Source organism: Gavialis gangeticus, unplaced genomic scaffold, assembly GCF_001723915.1.
Source record: "Gavialis gangeticus isolate Ggan-Ray unplaced genomic scaffold, GavGan_comp1, whole genome shotgun sequence".
Lineage (NCBI taxonomy): Eukaryota > Metazoa > Chordata > Crocodylia > Gavialidae > Gavialis > Gavialis gangeticus.
This window is the reverse complement of record NW_017729008.1, coordinates 12,939,003-12,951,558: the sequence shown is the minus strand read 5'-3', so window position 1 is coordinate 12,951,558 and position 12,556 is coordinate 12,939,003. Positions and strand designations below refer to the sequence as shown.

Genomic DNA, 12,556 nt, shown 5'->3' with positions numbered 1-12,556 from the left:
AGTGCCGCATAGAGGGGGAGGATCACCTCCTTGGACCTGCTTGAGATGCATCTGTGGATGCATGACAAGGTGTGGTTGGCCTTCCTGACTGCATCCCCACACTGCCAGCCCATGTTCATCTTGGCATCAATGACGACTCCAAGATCCTTTTCTGCCTCTGCACTGACGAGAAGGGAGTTCCCCAGCCTGTAGGTATGGTGCCGGTTGTTCCATCCCTCTCCTTTTCCAAAGCCACTGTATCATTTTTCTAATGAACAAGGTATGTACCCTGTAGTTACAATATGCTAAAATAGGGCTGGCCAATCTGTGTCATGTGCCACAAGTGGTACAGGCAGCTTCTGTGTGTGGCACACAGTAGACCGGGGGGGAAGCAGAAAGCAGAGCAGCAGATAGAGCAGGGTAAGGGGATCAGATTGGCTCTTGGGAAGGGTGTATGGCTAATTTGTGGCAAACCTGTCAAAGGTTGGCCGTCATTGCTTAAAACATCTCTATGAACCAGCTGGAGTTTTCTCACAAGACACACATGTTGCAACCTCAAAGATATCTGGGGTCTTGGAACTTTCACCTTCTCACTTCCTGCGTTAATGTAAAATCTGTAGAGTTAACATGTTTTGAAGAAAACTAACTTTATGACTTGGTGGAGAAATCTTGGTCAAGACCTGACATAAATAAATTCATTTATCTGTACAAAAATGTTTTCCTTAAATGTGAAATTTTAAATGTGAAATCCTTTGTATTGTGTTTTTTGTTTTTCGTTTTTTGGGGGGGGATTCGGTAAATCCAGGCAGGATATAATAATTTCTCCATAACCATTTTTTTTTTTTTTGGTTTCTCAGTTTCCCTTATAGCATTTACAACTATGGCTTTCTTAACAATAATGGAGTTTATGGTGTATCGGGACACATGGATGAAATATGAATATGAAGTAGACAAGGATTTTACTAGGTAACCTTTACCTCTCAGAATATCTTTGAATTCTAAGTTAAAGTTTGCTGTTTGTGCACTGTTCAAAAAAGGAACAAATTCAAAATGTTTTTGAAACTTATAAGCAGTTGCAGATTGAGATGCTACCTGAAATCATTGGGTAATTATTTTTTGTTTTGGTGATTAGTCTCTTGGACAGAGAAGTTCTTAAAAAAAAGAAACTTATTTGACTTCCGTACTCAGGAAAACTAACAGAATTTAGTGGCTGATAAATGCAGTGACTCAGCTTCAAAAGGAATACTGGAGAGGGGCCTGTATAGTGCTTAACTGATGGCCTGTTTAGTAGGGCATTTTGCTGGGAAGACAAGGGTTACAGGTTCAAATGCCCTCTGGGCCACAGGGTCCTAGAATCTGCTTCCTAGGCAGATGCTTTAATGGCTTAACTATTGGAGCAAAAACATGGGAGGGCCCTCCTCAATTTTTCCAAGGATTTACACATGGCTGCTGTGTACCTGTGTAACATACTGCATGCTCAGTCTACACTGCCCACTCATATAGCAGGGGTTTTAGAATGGCAACCTGTGCATAAGTGCCAAAAAAACCATTTATGTAGCTAGAACATTAGCCATTTAGATGCACAGCAGGTAATATAATTTGCTCAAAATATTCCTGCCTCAGTTTCTCATATTTTATACTGAGGGCAATGTTTACATCTACTGGTACAAATTTTGGCCTTGGAATTTTTCTGTGTGTATTTTCCCAGCTATTTTATTCTGGTGTTTATACTTTTGTTGTTTACTGTTGCAAATACTTTTTTTTTTTTTGTCTTCTAGTAAGTTAAGAATCAACATAGATATTACAGTTGCTATGAAGTGTCAATGTAAGTATTCCATCCCTATGACTGTATTGTGGTTTTGGGTATTTTATTGTTCTTCAAATACAATACATGTTCCAGAACTTGTTCTGGGGGGTTGGCTGTCCAGTTAGAAGGTCTGATTTGTTCTAGTCATTTTGTAGCTATGTCACTTGTGCTTCAAGTGCAGTGTCAGGCACAATTAACCAAAAGAGAGTGGAGGAATCTATCACAGTAATAAATCAGGGCAGATCATCAACTTGTTTTGCTTACATCAAAACTGAGGCTGAAGCTAATTTCTTCTTCAGTTGGACGTTTCCATCAATGAGGGCCTTCATCATTTTAAGCATGTACTTGTTGCTCTTTGACAAGCTATAGATAATTAAACTTAAAATTGTTTGGTTTCCCTGAACTGACAGAGAATTCAGGTTTTCCTAGCTAGCTTGCTGCTATAAGCTTTGCTTGCATTTCATATTAAGTCTCTCTCTCTCTGTCTTCCCCCACCCCTCTCTCTCTCATTTTAATCTAAAAAGCTTGAAAATGTATGACTTGAGGTCTTTGTTTAAACATGTATTGCTGAGGGATATATTTGTTATGGTTTTACAAATTCTTCTCCCTTTCCTTATTCTTATTAGTTGTTTTATTTTTTAATCCAATATAAGACAGGGAGCTAAGAACCCCTAAACTGTAAACGCTGTGCTGATACACATTCTTTGGTATTGAGCAAGTCCTTTTACCTCTGCTGAAGCAGAGAGCTGTAAATTGGGACAGTACTTGTCTATCTCATTGGGTGGTGATGACAGTTATTTTTTGCTATGGAAACAAGAGATGCAAAGTCATATATAAAATTAACATTTCTTATTTATCAGTTTTATGGATTTTATGCTAGCCCTAAAGCTTGCTATGATTTTTTTCTGTTTTTTAAGAACAACAAGTAGCTTCATCCTCCATGTAAACTGACATCATTTTGAACATGATATCAATATTTGTCAAAGGGAAAAGATTTAAGTTTTGTAATGATTTTCTTCTCTGTGACATTTTGAAGTTGTACAAGTTGAAAAGTGTGTGTGTGTTCCTCCCTGTATAGCCCTGTAATCATCAATTTATTGGTACTTTCCTTCCTACTTTGTAATGAACTTGCATTCTTTAAAAAAAAAAAATTCCAGTTGTAAAGTGTGCTGCTGTTTTACTGATAGGTTTGAAACACTGCTGTCAAATATGATCTGAATGAAGAGAGGGAGCCAGCTGTTATATATGTCTGTTGCTCTAATGCTTTGTTTTTCACTGGAAACAGATGTGGGGGCTGATGTTTTGGACTTGGCGGAAACAATGGTTGCTTCTGCAGATGGGCTAGCATATGAACCAGTAAGTTAACTTTATTCTCTTTTTGTTTAAAATGCTATGTGCCAGCCGTGACAAGCTTGATTCCTCCCCCTCCTCCCCCCCCATTGCTAAATTGATCTTACTGATCTTGCAGTTGGGCCCATGAAGAGTCACACTGCAGTCAGTCATACTTGTACTCCACGATGTCGCAAGTGCTCAACTCCATTTTTTTTGGTTGCAGAATAAGCCTAATTCCAGAGTTCTGCGTGCTCACTCAGATTTCAGTGTACTATAGCTAAGCAAATAACATCAGACTTCTTGCCCAGGTATATGTTTATGGAATAGCTTTGCGTATCGTATGGCTGTTAAATTGCATCACCATTAGGTAAAACTTAGAATTCAGCAGTAAAAATATAAGGGGCAACAATTAGGTGTTAAATAAAACAAGCAAAGATCTCCCAGAAGCAGTCCTGCTTGATTTTTGTTTTTGTTTTTTCTGGCTTTTGCTTATTAGTCTTTTTCTTGAACCTTTTTTGCCTTTCAGTTAGGTGCTTGTAATGTTGGATCTCGGGTTGTCTGAGAGTGGTGATTTTAATTTTTTTTTCTCCCTGAAATTCCCCAAGAGATGCCTGTACCCATTTTGTTTCCTAAAGTACCATTTTGTGTATGTGAATGCATGTTTGGTCTCTTGCATATTGTGGAGACCCATCTTCAGGTACTGTTTGCAGAGCAATTGCAAGTTCCTTAATGAGCTTTTTTTATTATTGTGGCTCCTTTTTTTTCATCTAGATACACCATGTTGTGTCTAGTTATGAGATCTGCCAGAAACCATTTCCCTTACTTGCAGAAAGCACAGTAATTGCATTTTGCCTCCCAGAACTAGCTTATATGCCTGGCTTCAAGTCAGCACAGAGGCCCTGAAGGAAAGGGGACTAATTACGTGACATGCTGGGAGTAAATGCCACATAACAATTTTTTGTTTAGTTGGAGATCTGATTAATTAAACTATTTAAGTAGTGTGCTCATTGCTTCTTTGGTCCACAAGCTCCCATACATCTTGGTTGAGAAAACAACATACTCACTCTTGGAGAATGTTCAGTATGCAGTTGTTGAGCGAATGTGTATATCATTATTTCAGTTCACCTTTTCAGTTTGCTGCCAGCTTCATGCCAGAAGCTTAATGTAAGACTGAAATGAAAAGCCAGTAATCATTAGATGTGTAATCAACAGTACAGCAGCAACTGTACTGAAGGGTGACTTTTCTCCTACGTGTACAGTGTAAGTACTTATGTTTTATTCCTCACAAAGTAAGGGAGTTGGACCCTGCTGTAGTGTCTTGACTTAAGTTGCAGCTTGAGCTAATCCTGGTGATGTGTATGGATGTAACAAAGCTAAAACCAAGTTATCTTATGAATTTTTGTCTGCCACCCATAGATGGCTATTTTTGGCACCAGACGGGATGTTATTTTTCAATCATTCTGCTTTTCCTGTTATGTTGGGAGGATTTTGATGCTTTCTTTGTGTATGGTTTTACCATATCTTTCTTCTTTGCAGGTAATATTTGAACTCAGTCCCCAGCAAAGAGAGTGGCAAAGGTAATAGATAATTATGTAGTGTTCTCTTTTTGTGTGTGTATGTGCACACACACACACGCATTGGAGAGGGGTATGTCTGTTTTTCATTTACTGCTGGATATAGCCCAAGTATACCTAAAGTCTGTCAACCAAAGCCATATATTACATTTGAACAGCAGCTGCCCATTAGGTAGCAGTGCAGATCCAGTAAATTGAAGCTCGTTTATTTTTATAGTGGTGAATATTTCATACTGTATTGTGAGTAAAATACCATCTTTCACATTTTTAATGCAAAACTTGTTCAAGTATCAATCCTTGTAATAAACCAATGACAGCGTGTTTGTTTGGCTTAATTTTATATAAGGTGTGTTTTTTTGGTAGGTGTGTTCAATTTTATAAACTCCTTTATCATATTGAGGCATATGAAAGCAAATTAATTGGGACATAAAGCCAAAATAATTGACATTCCTGGATTAATTATTATTATATACAAGGATTTTAGATTATCTTTCCTTCAGTAGGTACTGCCTGAGGAGAGGGTAGGAGAAATGCTCCATTTTATTATAGAACACAACAGTAAGCAAATAGAGATGCCTGTGTGCTCTAGTGGGAAACCCTGCATATTGCACACACTACTTTTTATAGTAGGAATTCAAGCATAGAGTTTGTGCTTGTTTGTTCCTGTTTGACTTGGAAGGTTGGCTCACATGGTGGCAGTGACATGTGCCCAGAGTCCCAAAAGGCTGAGTTTTACTGCTGGACCCACTGCCAAAGTAAAAGAATGGTTAGACCTGCCAGCCTCAGCTATGTTCTCATTTGAAAGCTGTCACAGAAACTAAAGCCTCTTTAAATTCTTTAGCTATCTGTCTAATTTCACTATCCTTCTGATATACAGTGTCAAACACTGGAGCTTGCATTACGTCTTATTTACACAATCTAAAAATAAGCTTAAGCAGCAAGAGTAACATTTAGCGTGTTGGTATTTAACATACCATGTTGATCTTGGGTGTCTTAATATATGTGATTGTAGCTAACAGTTAATTAACTATGGCTTTATTTTTGGTTATGCTTTTGCATGTATTCATACTTGCTGTAATTATCTGTGTGATCTTTAGGATGCTGCAGTTAATTCAGAGTAGGCTGCAGGAAGAACACTCTCTTCAAGATGTAATATTCAAAAGTGCTTTTAGAAGTGCTTCGACAGCACTACCACCAAGGTGAGAGAGAGAGAATGTTTTTGAGTTTTTTTTGTAATTTGCCTTCAACTTCTGTCATATGTGCTCTTTAATACATTTCTTAGGCTAAAGTTACAAAGCCAAAGACCTGAATGCCTTTGCTTTGGTTCAGGGTCCCTGAATCCGAAGTTTTATTTAATATTTTAGGACATAGTGGTCTGTTCCTGTGATGTAAGATAATTGTATAACTAATACTTCATTTATTTCAAATGATTTTATTCATTTTGGTGAACTGCTTTCCAGCTCCTTCCAGATAGTCTGGTGAGCCAAACTAATGTGTTGAACATATGAATGGCATCAGGATAGTGTGTAAACTAATTTTCCGCTTTGTTCCTCTCTCTGTTTCATGGAGGGACATGACCTCTGTGTTCAGATGCATTCTCTGTTAGCCTTTTTAAGTCATGCTTGTTAGCATGGAAGTTTGGATACTTTAGTGTTCACAGTTTCCAATTTTGTTTTCTTGATGTGCTAGGTTGTACCAGAAGGATACAAGAACATTTTTTTTTTTTTTACTTTGGATACTAAATTTTATGCTTTCTGGCATTGTTTCACCTGGGTGAAGGGTATTTTCAATTGCTGTGTATTTAAGCTGCTTTACTATTTCTTGTTCAAACAGGGAAGATAATTCCTTACAGCCTCCAGATGCATGCCGGATTCATGGCCATCTTTATGTCAATAAAGTGGCAGGGAACTTTCACATAACCGTGGGCAAGTATGTTCTGTTCAGTTGCTGAAAATACTACAAACTGACTGTGACAGATAGCTTCATAATTAAGAAAAACCGCTTTGAGTGCCTATTGCATAGCTAGATGCTTTTCTTATTGATACAGATTTGCTTCTTGATCTTATTTTTTTTCATACAGTATCTTTTGGTACAGTTGAACCACCACTTTGACTATAATTAAAAATGAAGAATTTTGAACTCTTGAAAATCTGTTTAAGCAGCTTCTTGTTTGTTCACCAATATTGCCACAGTGAACCCTTGTAGCTGATTAGGTGGAAGAAGAATAGCTTTTCACTTCTCTTAATCTCTGTGCTCTCGCTAAATCCTGTTGCTGCCTACTTTTTAGTATCTGCCCAGATCAGCCTTATAACTGGGGCCTCTACCCATAATGTATCATAGTATCCTTATGCTGGTTTCCCAGTCTCTTATCCCTCCATTTTTTCATTTGTGCAAATGTGTAGGGGGAAATCCTTTAATTCAGTTGTCTGTGGAGGGTGGGGGTCAGCACTGGTTATGAAGATGTAATTAAGTACAGGTAAGGAAGTCTGGTGGTCCCAAAGGGGTGAGGGAGAGGGGCATTCCAGTTTTTATTTCATGTTGCTTCTTCTCCACTGTTTCTGGTGCCCCCCTCCCCAATTTCCTTTCTGTTGCTTCCACCCTGTCCTAGTGCACAAACTGCACAGGCCTGCAAATGAGACTGACTCTGTATCTAGTCAAAGGACAAATGCAATGAAGAAATGCAATTGGACTATTATACAGAATTTTGATCATGTAGGATTGACATCTCTTTCCTTTGCAACCTGCTGGCCAGTCTGTAGTTTGTTTGTTTTTTTCACAAAAAATAGATTATTTGGAGGATTTTCTTGAGTTCAGTGTCATTTTCAGATGTTGTTCTGGTTCTTTTTATGAGCAATTGAAAATATTTTGCCTATTCCAAATAAGAGAAACTGGTAACTTGCTTGGAGGAACTCAAGTTTTTTTTAACTGAGCGTCTTTCCATAAACCAGTGTTTCATACAACATATCTCTCTTTTCTTTCTTTAGGGCAATCCCTCATCCCAGAGGCCATGCACACTTGGCAGCCCTTGTGAGCCATGAGGGTAAGATTTCCCCACCCCCCAATTTCTTTCAAATAAACAGTATCAATGTGCACACACATCTTGGCAGGATCAGGAATGAATTATTTTGTGCATGTTATTTATACAATTCAATCTTTCCAACAAAGTTAGTCTCACAAATCTGAAATGTGAACTGTAGACTGATGCCACTGTTTGACCACCTAGAGGTTTCCTGGGCTGTGAAACACCTTTTGTTCATCTTTAACTCTTGGGCTATTGTAAGTGCCTGCATACTTTGCTTTACGATTGACTCCAAGAAGTGCCAGGACAAAATGGAACATATTTTTGTTTAAACATTGCAAATGTTTGTAATAAGGTACAACTTGGGATTTGGGAAAATAAAATCCTGGGGCCACTTTTGTTCAATGTCTTCATCAATGACCTGGAAGATGGCATAGAGTGCACCTTCATCAAGTTTGCTGATGACACCAGGCTGGAGGGGAGTAGTAGGTATGCTGGAGGGTAGGGCTAGGATTCAGAATGACCTAGACAAATTGGAGGTTTGGGCCAAAAGAAATCTCATGAGGCCCAACAAGGACAAGTGCAAAGTCCTGCACTTAGGATGGAACAGTCCCATGTACCAGTACAGGCTGGGGGCTGACTGGCTGGGCAGCAGTTCTGCAGAAAAGGACCTGGGGGTTACAGTGGACAATAAGCTGAATATGAGCCAGCAGTGTGCCTTAGTTGCCAAGAAGGCTAATAGCATATTGAGCTGGTAGGTGTGTTGCCATTTGGTCCAGGGAAGTGATTATTCCCCCTATTCAGCCCTAGTGAGGCCACATCTGGAGTACTGTGTTCAGTTTTGGACCCCCCCACTCCAGAAAGGATGTGGACAAATTGGAGTGAGCCCAGCGAAGGCCAGCAAAATGGTGAGGGGGCTGGGGCGCATGTATTATGAACAGAGACTGAGGGAACTGGGCTTATTTAGTATAGAGAGGAAAAGACTAAGGGAGGATTAAATAGCAGCCTTCAACTAGCTGAAGTGGGATTCCAAAGAGGAGGAAGCTAGACTGTTTTTAGTGTTGGCAGGTGGCAGAACAAGGACAATGATCTCAAGTTGCGGCAAGGAAAGTCTAGGGTTAGGAAGAATTTTCTGACTAGGAGGGTAGTAAAACACTGGAACAGGTTACCCAGAGAGGTTGTGGACTTTCCATCCTTGGGGGTTAAGACCTGGCTAGACAAAGCTTTGGCTGGGATGATCTAGTTGGGGATGGTTCCTACTTTGAGCAGGGGGTTGGACTAGATGGCCCCCTGAGGGTCCTGTCCAACCCTAATAGTCTATGATTCTAGTAAATGCTTATCTGTTAACATTTTTATATTTCTCTCAAAGGGTTTGAATATTCAACTTGATGCATTTCCTATTATGACAATTGTGTAAGCTATAGTGTTTGATATTTTTTCCAGAAAATCTTATTTGGTGGTTGCTGTCTGTTATCTTTCAGCATACAACTTCTCTCACAGAATAGATCATTTGTCTTTTGGAGAGCTTATTCCAGGAATTATTAATCCTTTGGATGGAACAGAAAAAATTGCATCAGATCGTAAGTATTGTATGATTGAAAGTGAATTTGAAATCTGAGACTTTCTTTTAATTTTAGCTTAAAAGAATTAGCACTCTTTTCTTGAATGCTACCCAATACACATGGAAAATTTTGCTAAATTGGACATCTGTAATGCAGCTTTGAGTTGCTGTTTTTATTTACACTGCATCATTAATGAATTGGTTCAATGCCAATGGGTGTTTTTTCGCTACTTCTGAAGCTGATGTGCAATTTCTCACACATGCACATCTATGCATACACTATATTTACATTATGGGTGAGCCAGTCATCTAGCTTGGACAGTGCTAAAGGACCCTGCAGCTGTATATTATGGTGGAGGCAGAGCCCCTTGCTATTTTAAAGGGGAGAATATCTGTTAGAGTGCAACTGAGCTTCAGGATTTCCAGGTTGTGCTCCTGTGGTGTTTGCTAAAATACTGTGTCATCTCTGGCAATCATTTAAGTTTCCTCATGTATAAATTTAAGACATACCTTTTTCACAGGAGTATCATGATGATTAATTTATGAATACTTGACACACTCATTCATTAGTATTCAAAACCAACTGAGGTTTTTGGATGCATTGTTTTAAAGTAATAGTAGCAGCAGTGCTTGTCAATGGTAGGTATATTGGCCCAACTGTTTAAAAGAAATTAAATGACTTGCTAAAAAACTTCATAACTTTAGCTCTTTGATCAGACAGTTATGCAGATTAGTTGGTGATGATCTGAAATATTTAACTTGAAATCATCATTTTAGTTTGATCAGTGCTTTGTTAGGATGGTGAAAGGACTTTATAAAGTACTGTTTGCTTACTACGTGTTCTCAATGGATTTGTCTCCTCAAAGGAAATTTGCTAGGTGTTGCCAGTGTTGGGAGCTCTTGTGCGTACAGTGCTGTGGCTGAAGTCACCATTTAACTGCTTTTGACAGTAGAGCCTATTGCTATACACAGGTTTAAAGATATGGGGTTAATAACAATGGTAGTGATGTCAGGCTTTCTACTCTAAGGCTCTAAATAGACTCATGAGGTTGCATAACCTTGGAATTGAGCAGCCTGATTGCTTTCAGTGGGGCTATGCACCATGTGTAATACTAGTTCCTTCTAGGCCTTGACACTGGAATTAAATTCCACCAGTGTAGACCAAAGTTAATAGGTAACATTTCTCCCATAGTCCTTTCAGAATATGCTTTTAAGTGTTTCTCAGATGATTTTATAACCTATAATTAATGTTAATTTTTAGTGAGATTTGTTTGTGTTTCAGACAACCAGATGTTCCAATATTTTATCACAGTTGTGCCAACAAAACTCCATACATATGAAATTTCAGCAGAAACTCATCAGTTTTCTGTGACAGAAAGGGTAAGTCCAAGATAGATACAGTTCAAAGAGACTGTGTGATAGTGATGCATTTTTATCTAAACTCAGTGTGGTTTTTGTTCCGTTTGGGCATGACCACACACTGAAATATCCCAAGGTTTGTTGGGTTATTTGTAAATGGTGTAACATGAATGCAAACTGTTATATGTGTGGTGACACGTGGTGCAAGCATCTACTCAGGGCTCATTCAAAAGGCGTTTGGATGCTTATCTTGCTAGAATCATTTGATCCCTGCAGACTTCCTGCCTCTGGCAGGGGGGCTGGACTCGATGATCTCATGAGGTCCCTTCCAGCCCCTAATGTCTATGAAATAAGCTAATACAAAAAAAATGAACTTCCAGAAATCTTGATCGGAATTGATGACTGGCAGCCTGCTCTTCCTACTTCATTTGATGCTAATACTGAAAACTCTCTCACAAAAATCATTGCAACAATATACTGTCATAGAAGTTCTATGCTATGTTTAGATTTTTTTTTCTTTTGGGAAGCAGAAGCTTTTATAAGGCTTTGAAGTTCTCATAGATTAGACTTGGTACTAGATTATCAGAAATGGAAAGGGTGGTTTATTCAGGCAACGCAAGGATACAGAAAGCTTCTGTCTTTTGCAGCCCAGCATTTTTGCTGTGCATTTGCTGAAGTACTTATTGCTAGTCATTTAGATGCTTACCTATGAGACTTCTGTCATCTTTAGCCATGAAGATTAGTTCTCTTATCTATCTTCATGCCTAAATACCACATGTTTAAAAAAATAAAACCAGATCTGTAAGAAATGGAAACTTACTCCTTCCCAAATTCTGCTATATGGAAGAGGCTTTGTAGCATAGTACAGTAAGATGTCTTGTTATCAGTTCCCTTGGCAATTATAAAACTCAGAAAAATCTTGATATTTCCAAGGCAAAGAAATGGGCTTACAAAAATTTGAATTAAAAAAGACAGGCAGATGGTACTGTGTTTGAAAGGTGTTTTGTTTTTTGGAGTGCTAGATCACTAAATTATAACTTACACTGAAACATCAATTTCATATCTTGCATTGAGAATAAAGAATACTAGACTGCTTAAGGGAAAGGCAGCTGGGTATGGAGGGGGTGTTTGAGTTTGTGTGCACATACTATATTAGCCAGGCTTGTGGAGGGGAATAAGGAACGATATGCTGGGCATGTCTACATGAGATGCTACTTTGCCATAGCAATGAGCTACAGCGACATATCTCATCGCTATGGCGATATAGTGTTGGCAGGCGCAAACCATGATGCCACTGCTGCTGCAGGCTTGTTGCTGCTGCACAGTAGGGTGGAAAATGACCCGTGTGCTGGCGGGTACTGTGCAGTCAGGAGCACGTGTAATCCACTGTTCAGCAACAAGACCTTTATGACTGTTGAGGAAATTGGCTGTTAGTTCACTACAGAATTCAAAATAGGGGCAAAAAGTAGGGAAATGATCAGTGATCTGCATTGTGTAAGATGTTATTAGTCTCCCCATTCCTCCAGCTCATCAAATTTTTTTACCAAACCACTCTGCCCTACACAGTCTTGTTGCTTATTTACAGGCCCTGACACCTCAGACCTGCCTTTCTAAATTTCTCTGCCTTTCTGACCATGCATCTAATTCTGTCACAGCTGTGTCACTACTATGGAAACTTATTTTTTACCTCTGTGATCATACTGAGCTCTGTATATTACTGGGTGATTCAATTTGTAGGAAAGGTGCTACAGGAATACAAGTTGTCTCAGCAAACAGTTTATAAGCAACTGAGATTAAGTGGGGTTGTGTTATACCCCAGAGCAAGCAAGCAAACCTGCTTGCTACTGTTTTGTCTTTTCTCTTAGCTAGAAAATGCATTAGGGGAGTTTATAAATAGGGACCTTGACAGCACAACAGCACCTTTT

General features: G+C 38.9%; 1 protein-coding gene across 6 annotated transcripts in view; it reads left to right on the top strand.

The window, feature by feature from the left end:
• Nucleotides 1-12,556, top strand: part of ERGIC2 (ERGIC and golgi 2) — a 56,481-nt gene that overhangs the window by 20,617 nt on the left and 23,308 nt on the right. For all 6 annotated transcript variants that reach the window (XM_019509397.1, XM_019509394.1, XM_019509392.1 and 3 more), the window contains 9 exons: nucleotides 837-945; nucleotides 1,758-1,804; nucleotides 3,072-3,142; nucleotides 4,655-4,695; nucleotides 5,790-5,891; nucleotides 6,526-6,621; nucleotides 7,677-7,732; nucleotides 9,193-9,291; nucleotides 10,555-10,652. In XM_019509397.1, coding sequence (XP_019364942.1) covers nucleotides 837-945; nucleotides 1,758-1,804; nucleotides 3,072-3,142; nucleotides 4,655-4,695; nucleotides 5,790-5,891; nucleotides 6,526-6,621; nucleotides 7,677-7,732; nucleotides 9,193-9,291; nucleotides 10,555-10,652 — 719 coding nt within the window. The remainder of the gene's footprint in view (nucleotides 1-836; nucleotides 946-1,757; nucleotides 1,805-3,071; nucleotides 3,143-4,654; nucleotides 4,696-5,789; nucleotides 5,892-6,525; nucleotides 6,622-7,676; nucleotides 7,733-9,192; nucleotides 9,292-10,554; nucleotides 10,653-12,556) is intronic.